At 31.0% G+C, this 25,875-nt stretch overlaps 2 protein-coding genes and 1 long non-coding RNA gene across 11 annotated transcripts in view; 2 read left to right on the top strand and 1 right to left on the bottom strand.

Moving 5' to 3' along the window:
• LOC123680643 lies at positions 1-13,105 on the top strand. Of its 3 annotated transcripts, none has more exons than XM_045618639.1 (6): positions 1-168; positions 719-794; positions 2,972-4,133; positions 9,773-10,781; positions 11,414-11,622; positions 11,702-13,105. In XM_045618639.1, the coding sequence occupies exons 4-6, from the start codon at positions 9,785-9,787 to the stop codon at positions 11,840-11,842; spliced, it is 1,347 nt and encodes a 448-aa protein (XP_045474595.1). In that variant the 5' UTR covers positions 1-168; positions 719-794; positions 2,972-4,133; positions 9,773-9,784; the 3' UTR covers positions 11,843-13,105. The 3 variants fall into 3 exon arrangements, with proteins under 3 accessions (XP_045474595.1, XP_045474596.1, XP_045474597.1); XM_045618640.1 differs by lacking the exon at positions 1-168 and adding an exon at positions 422-552; XM_045618641.1 differs by lacking the exons at positions 1-168; positions 719-794 and adding an exon at positions 2,775-2,898.
• On the bottom strand, positions 7,639-17,367 carry LOC123680648. The gene is made up of 3 exons (XR_006747548.1): positions 17,147-17,367; positions 8,360-8,474; positions 7,639-7,987 (listed from the first exon to the last, which is right to left on the bottom strand). It is a non-coding gene; the product is annotated as an uncharacterized LOC123680648 (long non-coding RNA).
• LOC123680640 (cyclin-dependent kinase 12) overlaps positions 16,500-25,875 on the top strand; it is a 17,267-nt gene continuing 7,891 nt past the window's right edge. The window contains exons 1-12 of one of the 7 annotated variants that reach the window (XM_045618636.1): positions 16,501-16,800; positions 17,541-17,741; positions 17,818-18,029; positions 18,246-18,585; positions 18,911-19,282; positions 20,299-20,565; positions 20,967-21,342; positions 21,400-21,622; positions 22,935-23,156; positions 24,579-24,784; positions 24,848-25,044; positions 25,118-25,322. In XM_045618636.1, the coding sequence (XP_045474592.1) occupies positions 17,939-18,029; positions 18,246-18,585; positions 18,911-19,282; positions 20,299-20,565; positions 20,967-21,342; positions 21,400-21,622; positions 22,935-23,156; positions 24,579-24,784; positions 24,848-25,044; positions 25,118-25,322 (2,499 nt within the window). In that variant the 5' untranslated portion in view covers positions 16,501-16,800; positions 17,541-17,741; positions 17,818-17,938. Of the gene's footprint in view, positions 16,801-17,540; positions 18,030-18,245; positions 18,586-18,910; positions 19,283-20,298; positions 20,566-20,966; positions 21,343-21,399; positions 21,623-22,934; positions 23,157-24,578; positions 24,785-24,847; positions 25,045-25,117; positions 25,323-25,875 lie in introns of all 7 variants that reach the window. The other 6 variants (XM_045618635.1, XM_045618637.1, XM_045618632.1 and 3 more) reach the window with 6 other exon arrangements.

The raw sequence follows: 25,875 nt of genomic DNA on the forward strand, positions 1-25,875 counted from the left end.
ACGGTATATTTGTCCCCGATCGTCAGATGTCTGTTCGATCAGCTGATTGAGCGTCCAGCCAGCAACGCTTGGAAAACGGAACGCCAAGCTGTCAAGCAATGCATACAGACGCGTTATTTCTGTACATTTTCATTGTTCAGATGCTGTTGGCAAAAGGAGATTTTTCAAGTAAGTTTTTGTTAGAAACCTTAAATAGCCTTTTATTTGAACTTTCCAATAATCATTTTCGGAATTCAATTCATTTTTCCTGTGACTATATTGCGAAATGTGATCTATTTAGAGATATGTACTCGAAGACATGTTCGCTTGGGTAATGAGTGGTTTTTTTTAATCTTTTTCATTATTTTAGTACATTCATTTCGTAGTTTCTATAATTTGAAATGGTAATTCATTGTTCTGAGGTGAGAAAATCTACAATTGAAGTAACTAGGAAGGGGGTGGCGTTCCTCAAATTTCTAGGTCGTCTTAACGACGTGGGAGATTCTTCCTTCTAGAAACGTCTAAATTTTTATTTTTTGTTGTTATTCAGTATTGTAGATATCACAATTTTGTGTAAGAAAGCTCTTGTCTAAATTATCCAAACCGTGAATTGATTATTTTCATTTGAAATGCGTATTCTAGTCTGCCATATTTGATTCCATAACTTGTTCATTGGAATTTTGATTTAGTTTAGTTTGATATCTTCACCATGTGTACTTTCATTCCTTTTTATTCACAGATAATGGAAATTTCAATACATGAAAAGATGCATGGGCCACTTGATTTCATTAGGAGCAGTTACATTCTCAAAGAAAGTAAGTTGTAGGAGGATCCATCAGGTTTTGTTTTTACTATATTTTTTATTTTTACTTTCATAATAATTTTGATCCTTGATAAGTATTTGTTATGTATGGAAGGAAAACGTTTTTGGTATTTATTCATAATGAAGGAGCACCTTTTTTTTTCTTGAATTTCTAAAACTAGTCAATTTTGTTGTCTGAAATCAATAACTTTAGATTTTATTGAAAAGGGTGGGCTACAAGGACTTCAATAGAAAACTGTACCTCATCTAGAATAATTAGAAACTTGGTTATCATTCTTTTCTGTTTGATAATTAGTTGTATTGATATATTTCACAACAATATGGTGATGTTTGTGGTAATCACTCTTAATATTTAAAATTGATACTGAAGAATATAGTTGTATTGCGTTCATGATTTCAATTTTATGAAGATTCTATTTCTGCAGGGTTGTTAAAAATTCATAGTGGGTGTTGAAGTTTTTAGTCATCCTGGGTTTGGAAACTGAAAGTTCCCAAATTTAGAAGTATTGGTAATACATAATTTATGATGTTAAAGTTTTATCATCTAAAATATAGTTCATGCGTTCATGATTTCAATTTTATGAAAATACTATTTCTGCAGGGTTGTTATAAATTCATAGTGGGTGTTGAAGTTTTTAGTCATCCTGGGTTTGCAAACTGAGAGTTCCCAAAATTAGAAGTATTAGTAATACATTATTTATGATGTTGAAGTTTTATAATCTGGAAAGTTGTATTGCGTTCATGATTTCAATTTTATGGAAATACTATTTCTGCAGGGTTGTTGTAAATTCATAGTGGGTGTTGAAGTTTTTAGTCATCCTGGGTTTGGAAACTGAAAGTTCCCAAAATTAGAAGTATTGGTAATACATAATTTATGATGTGGAAGTTTTATCATCTGGAATAGTTTCCAGAATTTTTGCAAAGTAGTGGAAAACGTTTCAAAGGCCACTTCAATATTGCAATAATTTATTATGATTCTGGACTTGGTTATCGAGTTCTTAATGAAAATTTTTTGAGTTGGCGGACTAAGGCATATGGGTTAACAAGCACATAATCTATTTTTCTTCATTTCAATTTATTGGAATGCTAAAAAACTTTACTTATGTTCATAGGAATATTATAAACAAAGTGTGTTTCGATACAGTTTTGAACTAATGTGCTTTAGTCTTTCTGCTCTAGAATTATGGACTTCTAAATTATTAAATTGATTTAATTTCAAAGTTTATTTTTTTACTGCTCTTAGAAGATTGTGATTGTTTTAGGATTTATAGTTAGGGTAGCCGCCTCAACAAAAATCAAAATATTTGTCTTTAGTAGTAGGTGTTACTAATAGATTAGCTACTTTTTTAATGATCATATGGATATATTAAATAAAGGTAGAAAAACACTATTAATAAAAGATCATATGGATACTTTTTCCACATGTACCAAAAATTAGTCAAGATCAGTAACTATGAGTAGAACTATTGGTGAAATTCATCTGATTCATTTCAAATTCAATACGATTTGCTTGTGTACTGTCAGTACTATTTTTGAATCAAATAATAAACTTGCATACAAATTTTAAGTTTAGGTAATTATGTCACCTTTCGTTTATTTTGTTATTGATAAAAATAAGGTGTAGTTCAAAAGACAAATCATTTATAAATATATATTTTTGTTTGCTCTCGAACAAGAATAATTTATTGATTCTAGGACTTGTCACCTTTAAATTTGAAGAAATTAATTAAAAGGATTTCAATAATGAATTGATCTTATTTTGAGAATAATTCATTTCATACTGTATGCAACCTACAATTTTCATTATGTTTATTATTTCCATTAATGACAAATATATCAAAAACCATTCATTAAACATTCTAAAAGAATATAATAAATGGGCTATTATCTTGATATCAAATTGTCTTTTTCTATTGCTTTTATAGTTTCAATATAGCTGCTTATTTTTTTTAATAGAGAATATTAAAAAAAATTATATATATATGAAATCACTCACATGTCTTCGTAAAAGGAATTTATTTTTGATGGATTGTTACATATTAATTGATTGACTCAAAAGTGAGGGTCACAACTAATGTTGAAGAAATCTTAATTGAGTTAGTATTGAATATTTTTTTCATTTTATATGAATAGTTTTGTACCTATATATAAATTTTTATTTTGTTGCAGAAACTTGATAAAGGATTGAACTGAAAGATGAGGATAGAAATGTCACAAACATGTAGGCATGGAAATATGAGGAATCTTGAATGGATAGGAAAACAGCAATAGAATAATACAGAAAATATCTTATTATATTAAGAAAACTTGAATTGGATCTGGGTTTCAAAAACCTTGAAAATTTAATGAAGTTGAGGTACCAGATCCAGAAATAATTTAGATCACTTTTATAATTACCAGTCAGTAGGAATCAACAAATGTTGAACCAATGGAATAAAAATATATAAATAAAATGTTGGAAACAACCAATTACAGGAAATTGGAAATAAAATTATTCAGCCTTTACATATTCAGAATGAAGGAAAATTGGATAAAAACAAAAATCTTCAATACATAATTGTTTCAGTGCAAGTGGAGATATCCTTTATAGAAGAAATTTGATCATACACGTAATTTTCTACTTTGGTTAAAAATAATCCTCACTATTGATTATTCTATTTTTCAAGTGACCACCCCCCTATCACATAATGGAATCTTCCAACATATTACTTCTGAAAAATATATTTCCCAGAATAAAACCCTGAAAAAAAAATATACACATCATTTTTTCCAAAATGTTTTGAAAGTATAAGTCTAATAACCCATTTTTTCATTAATCTCTTAGTAATCATTGTCGCAAGTCGAAATTTAATTAACCGGCTGCCATGATGGATCTGACATGCCCAACCGGCGAACTGAAATAACCCAGCTTTTCATCGCTCGTTTGAAGTATTTATTGGTCCTAAGTGTAAATAAATCACACTAAAAAAATCCTTATTTATCGTACTTTATTTTTGTGGTACTATTTGTTGTGCTATTTCACAATTTTGATAGAAAAAAGAGGTTAAATTAAAAGTCACTTGTACGACATGTGCAGAGTTATAGAATTCCTGATGCAGTTGTTTTTACCGTTCTTCAGTCGACCAATGGTACGCGGGCGGGAATCACACGTGACTTGCGCTATCCAATCATGAGCGCGCTATTTGAATTCCCTCTTCGTTCTTTGTGGTTAACTGCGAGTTTGTGTACATTCGCAGGGTGTTGTGTACTGTCAGTGTTGAATTTTATATTAATGCATAATATTCGTGGAAATACGATTAGACATTAATTATTGACAGTAGATAATTAGTTGGTAAGTATTACAGATAATATATAACTATTCTTTCATGACATTTCTGTGAAAAATCTATGGAAACCGACGAACACAGTTCTCATAACGTGTATTTGTGGTAATGGACTGGTCCCGCCATTGATATCCCGCTCTTTTACTCTGAATCTGAAAGATATTTTATGTTTGATGAATTTCGAGGAATATTTCAGAATGCAGGTCATTTTAAAAGTTTTTCATTAATAAACTATAATGTTTACGTTTTCAATAATTATGAATTGAATAAAAACTCGTTAATTATCGATAAGAGGGTACACCCACCTTCGAATAATGTAATTTTATTGGATAATTTAGTTAATCTTCGAAATATATCAGTAATATCTTCGAAAATATTAACATGAAATTTAAATGACTCGATTTTTCAACTCTATTTCGTTTTCTAGGCGGGAATATTATCGGAAAAAACTCAAGGTCAATTGGAAAGTAGTTTCGATATCATAAGATGGTTTTGTTACTACGACGATGTTACAAGATTCGAACTTCCTTTTCTCATGAGCCACCTCAATCTTTCTACCTATTCTAACATTTATACTCTACAATTTCCTTCTTTTTCTAATTTCTGATTAGTAAAAGTTCGTTGCCTGCGAATAATTAGTTGATTGAACTTGAACCGTAGAAGTTCAAATAATAATTTTTAGTAGAAATTTGGTCCACTAATCTGCATTTATTTTAAGGTGTTTAATAATATTTCAAGATGTTGATAGATACCTAGTGAATTTTAAGGAATAAATCCAGTTTTATTATTAAAAATCATTTCAACCAGAATCCCAAATTAATTTTTTATTATATTTAATTTATTATTAAACGAGTTAATATTTGCGAGTACCCTTCAAGTAGAAATTTAATCCTTTTATATTCTTTAGAAATGTTGAATCCATCCGAAAATATCAACTCGATTGAACATTCTTGTATTGATTTTCTAGAATATCCTATTAAATAATTCTTGCAATCCTGTTTTCTCACCCCATTTTATTAGACCCCTCTTCTAACAATAGAAGGATGGAGTATAGTTGTTCTTTGTCTGATGGGTCTCGGATCCCCTCGTCCGTGACCATCTGCTGCTATACAGGCTGATTCTCATTATTGAGTTATTTTTTATTTCCTTTTGTGGTGCGCAATTATCTTTTGTTTAAATGCAATTTTTTTTAGTATAAAGACCTGGAAGGAATATTTAAAATGAAAATTTCACTGTTCTTTAAATTTCAAGTTGTATCTGCTTCCAAATTTCGAGCAATAACTCAGGATATTGAAAATTATATATGACTCCCTCATGAAAATTTGTTTTACAATATTTTGGAAGTTTTTGTAATTTTTTATATGCATACCTTAGAAAAATATTTTATGATATTTCATAAACATTAGCTTTTCATGAAATCATACTATTCAATTAAAATCAAGAAAACCACTCGCTAGATGTCGGCAGTTCCTGAACTCTCGATTATTATTGCGCGCTTGAAGGCCACATAGTCCTTCAAATTTATGGCCTGAACAGTCAAAATAAAAAATCAATTACATAATTTCAAGTTATCTTGTTTACGGACGGACAGAAATGTATTTGATCAGTGATTCAGTTGGTCAAACCTTATCGTTCACGATAGTTTCAAAGAATTTGATGATTATAATAAAATTGATTTATTGCACATTGTCCGTGATCGTAAAATTTTTTATGAATAAAATGGTTGCGATAAGTCCATAAATGGATATGTTAAGTTATGTCTTATACTTTTTGGTGTTATTCATTTTATTATTCAGTAAACTTTTGTAAATTCCGTAAACAGCAAAACTAGAATTTCAACCCATCTCTTAGTTGAAATTGAACTATAGAAAAGATGTAAAAAAAAAATTGAAAAAAGATGGAATGAAAAATAAACAGAGTAATTTAATAATAATTTCGCACACAGGAACATGGCTTAAAATATCACCAAAGGAGTGCACTGGTTTTACCATTCTTTTTATTTCAATAGTTTTATGCACTCCCATCTTAATCCCAATAAGTGGACAATGTGCAAAGAACTACATGGTGAGAATATGAATGAACGAACCGTATGATAGATTTTAAATATGGTAAAATATACGGGGTTGGTCCATTTCAAATGTGTAATTCTGAATTTTTGAGACTAAATTGACAGAGAGATACAATAAGGCACTGTTCATTAATTCTCTCTCTAATGGAATTAGAATTAGTTGAACAAATATGGGAATTTGCCATTTATTTCCATATAGATCTCAGCTATGTTCTAAGTATCTGTTTCTGCACATCGAACGTCGGTTACTCAGAAAAATGAATAAAAATATTCCTATTCTATAAAAGATATGAAATTCATTAGTTCAGTTTATTTATTATATAATAAATACACATTTTCAATATTATAATAAGTCTTTTATTTGGATATATTTTTGTTTTCACTTATTTTAGACACTTTCTTTTTCCAATAAAGCAATACTGTACAATTTGTTTATATCTTTATCTTTTATTTTCATGAGTTTGAGAATTTGTGAGTGTGAGATCATCTCCTTATGCGATATGTCGGTCGACCCTCTCAAAAGTCTCAACATAACACAAATTGCAAAAACTAGACAAAGGAAAAAAGTTATATGGGAGTGCAGAAAGCATTTGGCACCATTGACATCATCATTCTTTTTAAGAAATTGAAAAAACGGGGAATAAAAGGAAAAGCTTTCCAACTCTGAGTCCCTCCCAACAATATATAGCAATTGAGGGTACACAAAGCAAACGAGCAAATTAGGACTTGAGTTACAAGGCACCGTCCTTGGTCCCTTAGTATATTTCACATACGTGGAAAAAGTTACTAAATTCGGATTTTCAGGGAGATATTTCATGTTAGAACCAGAAATAAAGTATATAAGAACTAAAAAAAAACTTTAATATTAAGCTCAAGTTGTACCTGAAAGATTTATTTTGTTTAGTTTAACTTTGTTGTTGTTTTGAATATTATATAGTATTATTTTTTTGTATATTGTTAAATAGGCCTTATCACCAGTACTTGTACTGTATTAAAGGTCAAGAATAAAGAAGTAAATAAATAAATAAATAGAAGAAAATACTCTAAATATATACAGCAAATGATCTAAAATCACTGGAGGAGCGTTTCAGTTTGATTCAGGCAGTGAACAAGTTGAGGTGCGAAAAAATGTTAAAACTTTCACGTAAAAAACTATGTGCTATTGCATTATTACACATTATCCGTTCAGACACGTTCCGACACGTTCATACAGACTCCGCCCATACGACATCAGACAAAATATTCTTTCGAGGAATACTGAACGGAACTGATGGCGAATGACACGATCGGTGACGGATAATGTGAATTACTTCATATGAAACGCATCAAATGATATTTGTCGTAAACGATTCGCTTGGTGTCTGAAGCGATACGTGTCGGATATTATGAATCGACCTTAATTGACAGCCACATTCAAAATGTAACTCATAATGAAATAGCGTAAAAGTTACTGGTTGCTGTAATATTTTTTTCAATAAAACTTGTTTTTAATATGGCTTAAGCATGAATAGAGATAATACAAACGAGAAAAGCATCGAGTAACGAAGTAACTGAAAAAACTGCCTGGTATTAGTAATTTGGAATAATTATTTCTAGCATCAATGCAATAAATATGTTCAGTTTCTTACTCTGGACATATTTATTGCATTGATGAGATTTCTTTGGTAGTTTAGAGGTCTTCGGAGTCTCTGCTGATTGATGATTTTCTCTCATCATCATCAGTTGGGATAACTAATCCTCGAGTTTCATTCACATATGGATTAACTACTCTGTCTTCAATTTGATCTGAAGATCCTGTCGAATAAAAATAAAATATTAATAAAATGCCATAAATACAAAATATAAAAGGAGTCCTCAGAACACGACTATACTTTATTGATTGTCGTTTTAATTTTAAACTAATGAAAAAGCATATAGCTAAAAATATTTTAAAAAAAATTACTCACCAGTGAAGCGACAACATAACGAATTGAGAAATTCTTTCGGATAGGTACTCTTTCACCGTTCACCGGATCAACACAAACAGAATGAGGTTATGAAAATGACCAAATAAGTAAACAAAATATCATACGAGCAGCTTCAAGGGGTATTGACGGGTACTAATACTAACTTACTATTCCAGATAAAAGAGTCTAGTACCTCAGTTTCTCTACTATACATACTTACTTTATGGACGACTCACTGGCAATGCTTTCAAAAGTAATGAAGAATGATGATCTGCAATTGCGCTTTGAATCGTGCGCATCTTAACAAACCCCCACCTCTTCTCACTTTCTCCTGTCTACAAATCAAAACAATACTTATATTATTACTCAGAGGTACTTCCAAAAGTATCGATACATTGACTATCGAATAGAGTTAAAAAACCTGTTAAATATCCATAAAAAAATAATAGGAGTTTTCAATAGGAATGATACGATTCCGAATAATTTTTATTGCAACACTGTATTATTTGTGACATTTTTTATGCCATTTGTGTTCAGTAGGTTATGTCATTTAATAATGGAAATATACACGTTTCAACAACGTTTAGAAATTGTTGAATTGTTTTATCAAAATCAGTGCTCATTTGTGAACACTATGAATAAACTATAACTATAAATACTAGATAAATTTAACAATTATTCATGGGCGACATTATGCAGTTAATGGACTTACCATTAGTCATATTGCAGATAAATTTGAAAGTGAATTCTTAAATTTCTTTCAGTATTCACAAATGAGCACTGATTAAACCATATAACAATTTGTAAATATCGTTGAAGCGTATATCTTTCCACGATTAAATGACATATTGAACACAAATGACATAAGAAATGTCAAAAATTTCGGATAATATCGCTATTCCTTCCTAGATGGCGCCGATGAAAGAATTTAAACGCTGTTCTTCTACTAAACACAAAATCTTTGATTGATAAAATAAGATCAAATGATATACATTCATAATTTTGTTTTCTGGGTATTTCAAAGTAGTTGATTACTGACAGCAATTAAAATTAAGATAACCAGTAAATTTGATGGCGGAACATTACAAATATTTCAATTTTAAGTGATGTCACCTAATTCCTTTTTAATTTCTCATTCATTGATCTTATCATCATTCCCTAAATTAAAGATTACCCAGCACTACCAAGAGGGGAGAATTCTGAAAAATTTTCAAATATAAAACTGGAGCTCCTAACATAAAATGTATACTGTTTGTACAAAATCAAATTTCATATAAAATAAATATATACTTGTATTTTTTCTCTTGGACTAATAGTAACATTTTTTATCGAAGCATTATCTGCTGTTCGCATTAGAACTTACCATTCATACATAGAGAAATATAAGCGCTTTTAATTTTCCATTTTAAAGGAAGAGTAAAAGAAAAAGTATTTTATAATAATATACTAAAAATTTTACTGTGAGTTTGGAGAGTAGTAATTCATAACTTAAAATTTTAAAACATTGAAGAAAAGGCGGAAGGTAACATTTTAAACTCTTCCTAATATCATCAAAATATTGTAGCAATAATATTTTTTATTTCCCACTTGTTTTTAATGATAATAGTAGTATTCATTGGATTTTTTTTTCTAGAATAACCTCAACATGTCGGCAATGGATCTCTATTGGAGTGCTTTAGATTCTATATCCTTCCAAGAAAACATGCTGGATATTGATATAAAATCTGAAATAGAAACTTTGGTCGGAGGTCATAGCGATTTTCCCAGTTTCAATTTTACTGACCTGCCTCCACTGGAATTCGAGGAAGTGCAAGATATCAAGTGGTTTTCATCGAACTCAGATCTATCTAATTCAAGTTTAAACATGGATTTCTGTGGAGATGATAGGACAACAATGGTTAATCCAAATGCTGTTATGCCACTTGTTAGTTTATCACAGAATGTTAGATCTCCATCACCTTCTCTCAAAGAAAGTCATTTAACATTCTCTCCGTCTATTTTGAAAATTTCAACCATAAAACAAGAAGCAACCGTTGTCAAGAAAGATCTGATCCGAAGCTTGAACGATGTTGAAGAAAAACCAGTATTGAAAACTATAACCAAAGTTACTCCAATCCTTGCCAAACCGACAGTCAAAACATTAACTAAACCACCCACTGTATTGACATTCAGAAATGCTGTAGCGAAACCAATAAACATAACTCAAGTTAATAATATTACTACTGTTAGGACAGTAGTTCCTACAAATGCCAACAGGAAGATTTTTAATAATAACAATAGAGTTATTATTGAAGATGACGAACGAGCATATCCTAAACCAGCATACAGTTATAGTTGTCTAATTGCAATGGCTTTGAAGAATAGTCATAGCGGAAGTTTGCCTGTATCAGAAATTTATAATTTTATGTGCAAGCATTTCCCCTATTTTAAAACTGCTCCCAGCGGATGGAAGAATTCAGTTAGGCATAATTTATCGCTCAATAAATGTTTCGAAAAAATCGAAAAGCCACCCATAAATGGGGCACAAAGAAAGGGATGTTTATGGGCTATGAATCCTGCTAAAATCAGCAAAATGGACGAGGAAGTCCAAAAATGGTCTAGGAAGGACCCTTCAGCCATCAAAAAGGCTATGGTATACCCAGGTACGTTATTTTTTCCTTTCAATAGAGTTAATAATGGGTACCCCTCTGTATATCGCCGAGAATTTCAGAGCGGTTACTAGTGGTTTTCAATGGTTCAGGTAACCTGCTTTGTATTTACGGACCGCTTGACACTTGCCAATGGTCAACTTAATTTTTCATTGACAGAATTTTGGAGGTTATAAATTGTTTATTTCTTTTAATTTGTAAATAACTAATAGCCCTTAATGGCTCTGAAGAGTATTTGTTTCATAATTGAAATAATAAAGTTTTTGAGTGTTAGATGTCATGAAAAATATTCATAAACAATAATCTGAAAATTAAAATGACAACTGCCAACCGGAGTGGGCGTGGTTACCGAACCTAACCAAAATAAAAGTATGGTTGCTCTAGTGACAGATAACTCACCAGTTTTTGGGGAATTTGACATATAACTTACTAACCATAGTATCCAAGGTTATATACAGACCATACCCAATATGTCGCCAGAAAAATTAGTGGAACCGACAAAATGAACTACAAATTTTGTTGAGATTTTGTATGTTCTCCTAATTTTTTATAGTTCACTATGAAGAGGAATTTCTTGAAAATTTCCATGTGAAGCCTTTTGTTTACTATTTTTATTTTCTATTCAGAACATCTGGAAGCACTAGAGAGAGGGGAGATGAAATTCTCATGCAGCTACGATGAAAGTGATACCTACGTCGATTCCTGTGGAAGTGCAGAAAGTGAACAGTCCGATTCAGAGCAAGAGGTGGAAGCAGAAGTTGATAATAATATCAATACCGAATATGAATATGTTGATATTCATGTTAAAAATGAAGTCGACGAATACGATATTCAGGTAAATTTCATTCTTATTTTTGTTTAATTTATAAATGATCATTTTATTTTTATTTTATTTAATAATTTTTTAATCTTAGGTGTCAGAAGATGGTTATGAAGACTTGGAAGATCATCAAGAAATGCTCCGGGTGGAGGTGGCGCTAGCGCAAAAAGAACTTTTTGAATACGAAAGGACGATCAACAACAAACGTAGAAAGACCTACATCATTCAAAATTGAACTAATGTAAGTAGATGGCGATCAAGAAGCCTGTTTCCGAGTCACATGACACCTCTAAAGAAAAGTGATGCTGTGTAAGATTGGTGATAACTGTACATATATGTATTTTCTTTCCTGCCCATATATCTCGTAAGAATATAATATTAGGTCAGAATTAGGTCAAGACTGTTTTTTTTTTTTATAAGATACAGTGGCGAAATCTTATGAAAATTCATTGTTGCCAGCTGTGCAATATATTTTAAACGGTTCTCCAATTTTCGAGGCGTTTTATAGAATGGGAAAACTGTTTGAAATTTAATTATTTACCCTTTTTGTGGGTAACACAATGATTACGCAGTTCTTCTGTTGATTACAGTTAGAAATTATTTGGAAGTCGGAGTGAAATAAAATCGAATGTGATTCATTAATATTCTCTTCCAGAAATGTTCCTTATTCTACATGTATATTGGTTTTTAGTATGGAGTTTTATTATATGTATTTATTTTTTATATTTTCAGTCTTCATTAAAAATATTCGACGTCCAGATTTTAAAGCAGCTGTGTATAAATTGTTTTATTTTTAGAGATTTTGTACAAAATTATATCAGTAATCCGTTTACATGAATCAATTACGAATTAATTTGAAATTATATGTATATATTTTTTTGCGTTTTGAGAGGCTTTCAGTCGAGATATCTCACAAATGGGATAGGCCAAACTGAAAAATTAAGTTCTATAAATCTTTTGTATAATGCTATGCTACTTTTTTTTATAACTACTCCCGAAAAATAATTTGATATTCCAGGACAATTATTGTAGTGAATATAAATTATTTTTCTCTATTTGTATCGCTAGAGTGAAAATATTTCCCACAGGATGAAATTGGAAGCTCTAGTGTTTCAACATAGGTGGCTATAATAAAACTACCATTCTACAAAAGATTCGACACGACATTCCTCAAAATATGATTTTTTTTAGTTGTGATAAAATATTCTTCTGAATTTGAATGAAAAAATTATATTATTGTCATGAAATTCAGATGTTTTTCGCAAAGTATTCAACAGAAGAATTCTTTTGTATTATCAAGCAGAAGTAAAATTGGACCATTCAAAAATTTAGAATACAGACAATCTCAAATATTTTTTTTCAACGTCCGGAGAAATTAAGATAAAAGCACTTCTGAAAACGGTCCAGGAATTTTCTGATAATTTAAAATACTAGTAAGTAGCGACTATTTCTTCCATTAGAATGTATTTTTGTATTTGACCTTCTATCTGAAGCGAAATTGGAAAATTCCTGTACCAATGTACATGTATGAAAATAACGAAGCAATAATAATTTTTCAAAATGTTTTATAGTGATAGAATTGTTTTTTAATTATGTGTTGTTTCAAATTGCAGGATAATTTTTCATTATATTTTATAAATTTACAATATAAAGAAAGATTTTTATATTCAATTATTATTTTGATCATTATTTCTACTCGAAATACTACTATCTATTTTTTGAATGAATTCCTTTGATATATTCTGCAAGGTACTTATCATATTGTGATAAAACCTATTCTCTTCCGCTAAAAATTCGTTATACCAGTGGCCCAATTAAAATTTGAACCATTTCAGATGATGATGACAATTAGGTATAAATAAATGCAACCAGAGATTATTTTGGGTTACGGGGTGATCCTCCTCAAATCATTTCAATAATCTAGCTGGTTTACAACTTTTGAAATTCTAATAAGGAAAAGAATCAGTAGCGTTCATGTTTATAAACTGTTCAAAAAAGTCAACAGGAACTTCTAAAATTTTGAGGGAATCGATTCTTTTTAAAGACTAAAATGGTAAAAAACATGATGCAAGTGGAAGAAAACCCACTACTCACATCAGCTTAAATGTCTGATTTAATTGAGACACACAGTAATATTATTCCTAGATTTTCAAATATAAAATCCAAAATTAAAAACGAATACAGTAATTTTTTTTTCTATCTCTTAATTTTTTTTGTTCTTCATTTTGATAAAATATTGAATATTTCAAATAAAATAAAAGAACAAAATAGAAAAGAAAAGAAGAAAATTTACTCAAGAATATCAAAAGTAATTTTTTTTTTATTATGAATTGAGTGTTGAATTATTGTATATTTGAAAATCTAAGAATAATATTACTGTGTGTCGATTAAATCAGACATTTGAGTCAATAAAAGTACAAGCCTTATAAAAGGATCACACAGGATTCGAAACATTGACAATGTTTCTCAACTTTTTTAATCAATCTTTTTTTAATTCAGAAGAAATTAAATTAATGTTAAATTATTAATTACATAAATATAAATTCATTTTCTGTTCAATTTATAATCATATTCAAGAGATAAAAATAATGTTTATTTCATGAGTGGGTTACAGGGTAATCCTCCTCAATTCTTTTTGAAAATCATTTCAATAATCTAGCTGGTTCACAACTTTTAAAATTCAAATAAGGAAAAGGATCAGTAGCGTCCATGTTTATAAACTATTCAAAAAAGTCAACAGGAACTTCTAAAATTTTTAGGGAATCGATTCTTTTTAAAGGCTAAAATGGTAAAAAACATGATACAAGTGGAATAAAACCCACTACTCACATCAGCTTAAATGTCTGATTTAATGATTTAATTGAGACACTTAGTAATATTATTCCTAGATTTTCAAATATAAAATCCAAAATTAAAAACAAATACAGTAAATTTTTTTCTATCTCTTCATTTTTTTGTCCTTCATTTTTGATAAAATATTGAATATTTTAAATAAAATACAAGAACAAAAACGAAAGGTAAAGGAGAAAATTTACTCAAGAATGTTAAAGGTAATTTTTTTTTAATTATGAATTGACTGTTGAATTATTGTATATTTGAAAATTCAAGAATTATATTACTGTGTGTCGATTAAATCAGACATTTGAGTCAATAAAAGTACAAGCCTTGAAAAAGTATCACACAGGATTCGAAACATTGACAATGTTTCTCAACTTTTTTAATCAATCTTTTTTTAATTCAGAAGAAATTAAATTAATGTTAAATTATTAATTACATAAATATTAAATTCATTTTCTGTTCAATTTATAATCATATTCAAGAGATAAAAATAATGTTTATTTCATGAGTGGGTTACAGGGTGTTCCTCCTCAATTCTTTTTGAAAATCATTTCAATAATCTAGCTGGTTCACAACTTTTAAAATTCAAATAAGGAAAAGGATCAGTAGCGTCCATGTTTTTAAACTGTTCAAAAAAGTCAACAGGAACTTCTAAAATTTTTAGAGAATCGATTCTTTTTAAAGGCTAAAATGGTTAAAAACATTATACAAGTGGAAGAAAACCAACTACTCACAACAGCTTAAATGTCTTATTTAATTGAGACACTTAGTAATATTATTCCTAGATTTTCAAATATAAAATCCAAAATTAAAAACGAGAACAGTAAGTTTTTTTCTATCTCTTCATTTTTTTGTTCTTCATTTTGATAAAATATTGAATATTTTAAATAAACTACAAGAACAAAAAAGAAAGGGAAAGAAGAAAATTTACTCAAGAATGTAAAAAGTGATTTTTTTCAATTATGAATTGAGTGTTGAATTATTGTATATTTGAAAATCTAAGAATAATATTACTGTGTCTCGATTAAATCAGACATTTGAGTGTATAAAAGTACAAGCCTTGAAAAAGTATCACACAGGGTTCGAAACATTGGCAATGTTTCTCAACTTTTTTAATCAATCTTTTTTAAATTCAGAAAGAATTAAATTAATGTTAAATTATTAATTACATTAATATTTAATTCATTTTCTGTTCAATTTATAGTCATATTCGAGAGATGAAGTGTTTTCTTGTTAAACAAAATCCTTTTGAAGTTAATTTTTTCTAATAATGTTATCATCTGAAACTTCTGCATCAATTTTGATTGGGCTGACCAGTATAATTGTATTTGTATGTATTAAATTATATTTGTGTAATTTTAAGGTTTTCCGTGATACATTCATGAATATCTATAGACCATATTGGTTTTCAATGAGGTATTTCTTCGAGAGGAAAGTGGAAAAACTGTTGAAATAACGACTGCTCTTCCTCTGTCAAGTGAAATACCTTTGTTTATTTTTCTTGTAGAAATTATATTTTTGATATGTTTCTTGAAAAATGAATTTATTTTGAAATTCCCATTTTGCATAATTTTGCAACATTTTTGTACAAAATGGGTTTTATATAGTGTCAATTGTGTAAAATAATTTTATAATTTTATATTAACATATTGTAGAATCCATGTACAAATATTGTTAGTTTATAAGGATTTAACATGATAATGATTAAAAGAAAATAAAAAACCGTGATTTTCCATGTCTTTTTTTCTTTTATACCCTAAATTGATACCAATGAATTTGTTTTTCGCGCTTTTGAAATTGAAATAATTTAAATTCAAAGTTCAGTTGAAAATGATTGTTTTTTACAAGTAATTGTTTTTTAATTTTTTTCTTTCTAGATGGCGTAGTTATTAATTTACATTTACAATTCACTTTTCACATTTATCGCCATAAGTAAAACGATTAGAAAATCTTTCAGAAAAAAACTTGGGATAAATAAATAAGAAATAAAATTTTAGTATTCTATGGCCTAAGTTCAGTGCGCAATCTCCCGATTCGAAGTCGCGTCATGCCGTAGAACGATAGATCTATGATAAAATGGCGTCCTGTTAACAGGAGTGGTCAGCACGAAATTCAAAATCTTTATAAATTTGATGCCTCATGCTTCATCTAGAATTCTGACATAATAAAAATAATCTATTTCATTCTCTTTTACATTATTTTTTACATATCTGAGCCTAGAAAGCTCCAAATTAAAGAGAATATCTCTCACTGAATAGGGCACAAGAGAACCTAACAAATATTGAAATTATCAGTTAGTGAATGTATGAAGTTATGTTGAGAGTGTTTACAAAGTGGGGTGAAATGGAATTATAGGTGAGTTCATATCGTTATTTATTATATTATAGATTTTTTAGTTATATTAGGGAAAGTATTTCATTAATTTTGACCCACCCTAAAGATTAAGGAGTCGTCATGGCTTTTCAATCAAGGTCATTCATGTCAAAATGGAAGTGAAAATGATCCTCACTTTATTTTTTAACTATAAAATTAATTAATTTTTATTTATACCTATCATATTATCTAATATGTTATTATCTTGTTCACCAATTATTTCAAAAATGTCGTGCCATGTTTGTCCGTAATGTCAACTATACTACAGAACATTGATATAAAGCACAATTCTTTTCATATTTCATGTTTTAAATATTTGAATTTCTACCTTTTTCATAAGTTATAACATTTTCCATATAAATATGACGATTTTTCACTTTAATCTTCGACTGTACCGTGGGAAATTTTATTGACCAAGTTATTTTTTATTTGCTATCTCTAGATTGTATCCGATAATATTAACTCAATATGTACCTCTTTTTATATCTCAGCAAAATTTGTTTCTCTAGCAATAATTTTATGCAAACCTCACACTCAGCCGCCATTCAGGAAATGATATCGTTTATCATGCATGAACTGATCAATTGCGATATTGATTATTTGATTTCTGATGGTTTCTATGGCACTAGCTATTTTCCTTTTTCATGATAAATTTGCACATTTAATTAAATTTTTTATAAAGTTTCTCCCAATAATATCTTTATTTTATCCTAAAATTGCAGAGAGTACTGTTAATTTGGCAACATTGACACATGTCAACCCTTTGTCAACATAACCTAACCTAAATGATACGAATGCAAATTGAGTAAAATATTTGAATATAGTGAATTTGTAGGAAAGTTTTGCCTTTTGGGCAAAACAGCACGAATTACTATGTGCAAATATCAACTAAGTTCTTCATAAAATGGAAAAAAATAGACATGGTAAGCATGCCAAAGACAAACCTAAAAAAACTAAAAAACGTAGAACTAGAGATGAACAAAGTAAATCTCCCGATAGCTCTCCAGTGAAACCTCTAGTTGAATATTCAGATGTAAGTTCAGAAGACCTGTCAGCACCAGAGGCAGGTGAAATCCAAAGTGGAGAAGGTAGTTTGTCACAGAGTGATGAAGGAGAAATAATGAATCGAAGTAGTCGTTACAGTCGTTTCCCAGTTATAGATGAAGGATACCTTTATCGAAGGCAGTCTTTACTAGTGGAATCTCCCTCAGGTAAGTTTTTCATTAGTAATTATCAACTGCGAATCAGTACAAAAAACTTTTATGTCAATACTCTCATTGGTGCAGATCATCCAAAAAATGCATTGAATTAGCTAGTAGTTCCTTAGCTCTTCTTCAGAATGTTGAGTTGCTGTGTTGTTATATTTTAATATATATTTTAGTTATTGTGATTGTATAATATATTGATCTAATCATTGTAAATCTTAGCGAGAAGATCACATAGATTGGACCCATCTATGGTTCCAAGATCTCCTTCACCATCACCACTCGTTTCACGTGAAAGAAAATTGTCTGTGTCATCCAAATCATCTTCAAACGAATTGAGACATAAGAAAATATTGGAAACTTCTCCAAACAGCTATAGAGTAATGAGATCACCACATTATATAGATTATGATTCTGATCGGAAAAAAAGGAAGAAAAAGGAGAAAAAGCATAAAAAAGAAAAAAAGGGAAAGAAGAAGAAGAAGAAATCGAGACATAGGTCAAGAAGTAGCAGCGTTTCTAGTGGAAATAGTGGTTCTCCGGAAGATCAGGCATCTCCCAAGTAAGTTCCTACTTGTTTTTCTCATATACTTTACTTTCGTACAATATCAATTATAATATTTGATGTTAAAATGATGCAACTCTTAATAGTCATAAAATTATGAAAGAAATCTTAATATTTGATCAATTGCAGGTTGATACTTATTGTTATTTTCATTTTTATTGAGTTGATATAAATTTGTTCGTTTTAGTTCCACAAATTTAAAATATTTTTCAGTTTGATTATCAACTATTAATTTTGTTTTTCTTTCTGACCGGATATTTGATTATTTGGCTAAAAGTTTAGTTTGAATTTTAACTAACTGCCCTTTGTTCATTCTTAATAGAAGAAAATTGTTGATTAGAGCGCTGAAAAAGATCAACTCCAGCTTGGATGCGGAGCCTTTATCTGACTGGGAACCCCAGGATGTTTCTAAGAAAGAGAAAGAAAACACGTCCTTTATGGACAATAAGATAGATGCATGTTCGCCAGTCTCTAATGACAGTCATATAGCTTCTCCCGAACCTATTGAGAGGTCTCCAACTCCCAGGACGGCAACACCTCCTCCGAAACCAGTTTATAAGAACTATCATGTACGGGATTCTCCGCACACTCCTCCTCTACATCACAAGCACAACAACATGGTTAGATCAAACTCTCCCATTGTTGTTGATGATCATATTTCTCTACCGAGTATTTCACCTCGTGCTCCTTACAGGTGAGTTGAAAAGATTATTTTCAAACTGATGAAAAAGCTTTTTACGAAAATTGGTGAATGATATAGGCTTCAAATGAAAAAGAAAAACAGTCTATGTTGTGTGTCAATAAACTCAGTATCTCAGTAGTTAGATGTGGCAAAGTTTGTTTGGATGCTCATCCTAGTAACACCCTAAATCTAACAGCCAATCAATATTTTCAAATGTGTATCATTCCCAAGGGTTTCAGTGTGTGGTGATCAACACAACACAAAATGCCATTATCAAAATTCAATCACAATTATTTGTTACCTGGAAAGTTTTCAAATTATAATGATAAGTATGAAAATCTTCTCTGAGATACGACTTCCACTAAATTTAAATCTTTCATTTGATATTTTTATATAATAATGATGTTTCTCTATTTCAGTATCATAATGAGTCTATTACAGTAATAAAAACAGTGCTGTAATGAACTCATTATAGCATTGTTTTCAGTTATATTTTTTGTTTTGTGGTTGTCAACACAGACAATTCTATCAACTTTCAACTCGCGTCAATTGTCAATTTAATTTGGATATAGTCAAATGATTTTCTACATTATTCTCAATTTCTCTTAATTCTGGTGGTGTTAAATTGATTTCGTCAGGCATAATTCACGATTTTAATGCGTAATTCGAAATTATTTCAAAATTTGAAACATATAATTCAAATTCTGTAATCTGTCAATTTTCGTAAGTCTCACCAACTGCCAAGATACAATATAAAAGTCACTAGGATGTATAATCTGAATTTTTCGTTGAATTTCGACAATATATCACAAGAATTTCGAAAATATATCACAAAACTCGACTGAAATAGAGGAAATATCTTCTGCAACTTGTTTTAGAATACATTATTATTGACCTAAATAAACATAGTGACTTGAGCAGGTTACAGAGTATTACCTATATGTATAAAGTCAAATGATTCCAATGGGAGCAGATTGTCAACATTTTGATATTAATTTTTTTTCTTAAATTCATCGATTTTGTTGCAGTCCCGATTTAATTTTACGACATCATGTTTCAAGTCACAGACGCTCGATAACACCAAACAAAAGAAGAAGGCCCGAAAGGGACAGTCATCGAAAACATAGAAGAGAAAGAGATAGGCCAAGAAGGGACACAAGGAGTAGGAGTCCTGTAAGACGGCGGTCCAGATCACCTAGCTACAAAAGACATTATACAAGGTCCCCCCCAAGTAGGAGTAGTAGAAAAAAAAGATCCAGAACTCCTAGGAGAGATCGAGAAAGGACCCCAGTAAGGTAAGAATTTATTCCAGTGAATACTTAGTGGAACAATAAAAAGATCTGCGTGATGCGATATCAAATAAACGAAAATGAGTGTTCTCTTTCAATGTCAGAGTGGGGATGGTCACATCTACGGCCTGAAAATTAGTAGTTCTCAAACCGTGGGATGGGTTACGACAATTTTATTCCATTGTATACGAAGAATTTATGAATTTATTTATTTGTGTTTGATGTACACGCTTGTCTTAAGCGATTAAAGTCGCGTGATCAATCTTTTAAAATGAAGTGATAGAATCTTTGAGAAGTTCAAACATTGTTGCCATAAAATCTTTCCAACAGAGAAGTTTTGATATTTGTCTTACACCATATTTATGATTTTGAAATGTTGTTTTTAATGTTAACACTTTTTTAAACAGAAATAAATATAGGAGCCCCTCTCCTCATTCCATCAAGAGTTCAAAACTTAAGAATAAGATTACTGATGCTAGCTTGTTTGCTGAAATGGTGAAAGACAGACATAAGAGGGAATTAGAACTGAAAAAGTTGGAAAAAGAACTAGAAAGTAAGTCTGAGAAGAAACAGGAGCCAGAAACAGATACGATAACCAATAATGATGCTTCTTACGCTTTGAACAATAATGGCAATACTGTGATTCCCATGGATATCGATGATATTCCCATACCTTCAGAAGCTGTTGGTGATATTTCTTTGCCGATGGAACTGGAAGAAATCCCACCTGTTCCAGTTGCTGACAAGCCAGTTTCGGTTACACCTCCGAACAACATCAGTAATGTAAGAATATATTCATGTGAAATGTATCTTTTAGTTATAAATATTTTTTTATTTCAGCCTATTGAGGACTCCAATTCGGTCGCAGATGTTTCAGTTAATAATAAACCAAAGAACGTGACGAATCTTCCCTTGCCACCTGGTATTGATCAAACTGAACTCGAGACAATTGAGTCGCCCCCCAGTAGGTCTCCTAGTCCGGTCAAAGTGTCTATTCCCCCTCCACCCTCCAAACCAAGGACGCCACCTAGGAAGAGTATTATGAATTTACCTATGCCTCCAGGTGAGATACTTCTGTCTGATGTAACACTAAATATTCATCAAAAATCCATTATATTGCTTTTAAAGGAGGCTTTCGGAATAAAAAACTCAAAGCAATAAATAATTAAATCATTATAAGCCTTTTCAAATCATTTTCAGAAATGGATACACAATTGTCGAAATTTTTTTTTGTCTTCTAGCATAAACGTTTTAAACCTTAACCATCGTTAAGATGTTAACCGATTTAGATAATTAATGTACCACCACTTCAATATTTCTGTGCCGCTATTTTTGAACGAGTTGATTCACTTTGAGCATTGCGTGGTATTTTCATTGTTTTGGCTCACAACATTCTAAAGGGTGTTTTTTTTAGAACTATAGAACTTTAAATTGCAATAAAACAATGATGGATTATTCGATTGACATGAATTCTATTTATCCGCAAGATAATCTTGTGGCATTACATTTCAAATATGATTTCTTGCATATGACCGCCACGGCTGGCGCGGATGTAGTCCAATCTGGACGTCCAATTTTCGATGACTTTTTCCAACATTTGTGGCCGTATATCGGCAATAACACGGCGAAGGTTGTCTTCCAAATTGTCAAGGGTTTGTGGCTTATCCACATAGACCAATGACTTTATATAGCCCCACAGAAAGTAGTCTAGCGGTGTTAAATCACAACATCTTGGAGGCCAATTCACAGATCCAAAACGTGAAATTAGGCGGTCACCAAACGTGTCTTTCAATAAATCGATCGTGGCACGAGCTGTGAGACATGTTGCGCCGTCTTGTTGGAACCACAGCTCCTGGACATCATGGTTGTTCAATTCAGGAATGAAAAAGTTAGTAATCATGGCTCTATACCGATCACCATTGACTGTAACGTTCTGGCCATCATCGTTTTTGAAGAAGTATGGACCAATGATTCCACCAGCCCATAAAGTGCACCAAACAGTCAGTTTTTCTGGATGTAACGGTGTTTCGACATACACTTGAGGATTAGCTTCACTCCAAATGCGGCAGTTTTGTTTGTTGACGTAGCCATTCAACCAGAAGTGCGCTTCATCGCTAAACAAAATAAAATGGACGTAGTGCGCGATACGTATTCCGCACAGAACCATTATTTTCGAAATAAAATTGCACTATTTGCAAGCGTTGTTCAGGCGTGAGTCTATTCCTGATGAATTGCCAAACCAAACTGAGAATAAATCACTTGACAGCTGTTAAATCGGTCGCCATCTTGAACAGTAATGCCAACTTAAAGTTATATACCTCGAAAAAAAACACCCGTTATATCCTCCTTTATAAATCTATAAACATTACTTACAGTTGTTCCAGGTTCTGAAGACCTCAGTGGTGATGAGTTAATAACTACACCACCAAGGAACGACATTAAGGCAAATGATAAGAAAATGGCTCCTAAGCCTGAGTTGAAGAGGCCGAAGATCCTCAAACGTAGGGGCTCTAGAAATAATGTGACCACTATGTGTGGAAAAGATTGGGGTGAAAGATGTGTAGATATGTTCGAAGTTGTAATTCAGATCGGTGAAGGTAAGTGCAACATTATAAAAGCCATTTTTACATATTTAAAGAGCTTGAAAATTTGAACGGTTTAATAATTTTCATTATCACGTGATGAGAAACTAATTGGATTTAGCGAACTTAATAACGTCAATTTTAACAGGAATTTTTATTGTTATATGAACTATGACTGAAAAATTTTCATTATTTTGGTAGTGAATTTAAACAATTTCAATGCTTTGTTGAAGTTTGTATCGTTCTATTTTTAGTAATGGCGTAGTTTTAACTTGTCAACTGTCAAAAGATGACACTTTCAAAATTGGCAGCTGCCTAGATAGAGGGCTATTCAAAGGGTATGATCCGTATAACACCTTAATTACTATGGTTAGTAAGTTGGTAGTCCGTATATGTAAAATTCCTCAAAATCCGGTGACTATTTCCTGAAACTTAGGTGAGTTATCTGTCACCAGAGCAACCGTATTTTTATTCTGGTTAGGTTCGGTAACCACGCCCACTCCGGTTGGCAGTTGTCATTTTAATTTTCAGATTATTGTTTATTAATATTTTCCATGACATCTAACACGCAAAAACTTTATTATTTTAATTATGAAACAAATACCATTTAGAGCCATTAAGAACAAATATTTATTTACAAATTAAAATAGATCAACTATTTATAACCTCCAAAATTCTGTCAATGAAAAATTTTGTTGACCATTGACAAGTGTCTAGCGGTCCGTAACCTGAAACATTGAAAATCACTAGTAACCGCTCTGAAATTCTCGGGGATATACGGACCATACCCTATTTATGCAAATTGAAAATATGTGGCCAATAAATATCACTGAATAGTATAGCCATTTTTTCCCCCTGCTAATCAGAAGCTCTGTCTCAATACGCTCTATTAGTGATGACGTCACACACCGCCATTTTAGTTCTCCTGTCAGTGTTCGGAATCCAAACAAACAAATTGTCATTCAAATTAGTACGTTGTCGTTGAAGAAATTGCCTTATTTTGATAAATAGGATTATTTAAGGAACGTTTTACTATTAATTGATAGACAGAAGGCACGAGATTAATGCCAGTAAGCTCTAACTTGAAGTTCAACTAATAAACACGGCTTTATACAAAATCTGGGGAATTAACAGGATTCAAACTTACTGGTATTAACCTCGTTCCTTCTGTCTATCAATTAATACTGAAATCGTACCTCAAATACTCTTATTTATGAAAATAAGCCAATTCCTTCAATGATACCGTACTAATTTTAATGACTATTCGTTTGGATTCCGAATACTGACAGGAGAACCAAAAATGGCGGTGTGTGACGTCACACTCATAGAGCGTATTGATTTCCCAAAATTTAACTAGAGCAGATGTTGAAAATTATGGTTTAAAGAGTCTCCACGAAAATTTCGTACAGAGATTCAAATATCAATTCTGCGTTCTAGGAACTTACGGTCAAGTTTACAAAGCCAAAGACGTAACTGCCAAGGAGTTTGTAGCACTGAAGAAGGTTAGGTTAGAAAATGAGAAAGAGGGCTTCCCTATCACTGCAGTCAGAGAAATCAAAATTCTGAGGCAGCTCAATCACAAGAACATTGTAAATCTGAGAGAAATTGTGACTGACAAACAAGATGCGCTTGATTTTAGAAAGGTTTGTTGAAATATTTGTCTTTGACTTTTTCAGCATAAATTAATATGCATTTTTTTTTTTTAGGATAAAGGTTCATTTTATCTTGTATTTGAATACATGGATCATGACTTGATGGGGCTCCTCGAGTCTGGATTGGTTGACTTCAACGAACTGAACAATGCATGCATTATGAAGCAACTTTTGGACGGATTGAATTATTGTCATAAGAAAAATTTTCTACATAGGGACATCAAGTGCAGTAATATACTAATGAACAACAAGTATGTGTATACAATATATTCAATAATAATATAATATTATTTTGTGCATTTTTCTAATTGTTTTTTTTTCCAGGGGTGAAGTAAAACTGGCAGATTTCGGACTGGCAAGATTGTATAATGCCGAAGACAGACAACGCCCTTACACAAACAAAGTGATCACATTATGGTATAGACCACCCGAGTTATTGTTAGGGGAAGAACGATATGGACCTGCTATTGACGTTTGGAGTTGTGGGTGTATTTTGGGGGAATTGTTCCTGAAAAAACCCCTGTTTCAGGTAGGAAATCTTTGAACTTGGTATTTGAAAAATTACTGTAAAGTAGCGGTTAACATACAATACATGCTCTTTCAAATATGTATTAATGTAATCTCGGATTGATGATATCTATAGGGTTTTCAAATAAGAGGTATCATTTTGATATTAAAAAAAAAAAAAGAGTACATATATTTTAACATGAATTAATTGATGTTTATTTCATTGTAAAAAGGAAAGTATGTCATTAACCATATAAGCCAAAGAGGAAGGTATCAGCCAAATAGCTGCACCATAAGATGCATAGAAAACCTGGTGTCTACTTTATAGGTATAACCTATAAAACTTTCAGACAAAACGGGAGATATTTCAGATTTATACCTACTTGATTTCGAGGATCGCGTCTGTTTCAGATGGCGCACACATCGTTTATATTTGACATTTCTCTCGATTCTCGGCTCTCGTGACCTTTGAGTGTAGAACAATAATATTTTATATTCTATGCTCGTAATAATCTTCTATAATCTGTCATCAATTCCATTCATTTCATTAAAAATTCGATAGGAACTGAATTGTA

This window comes from Harmonia axyridis, chromosome 5 (assembly GCF_914767665.1).
Source record: "Harmonia axyridis chromosome 5, icHarAxyr1.1, whole genome shotgun sequence".
In the NCBI taxonomy this organism is placed as follows: domain Eukaryota; kingdom Metazoa; phylum Arthropoda; class Insecta; order Coleoptera; family Coccinellidae; genus Harmonia; species Harmonia axyridis.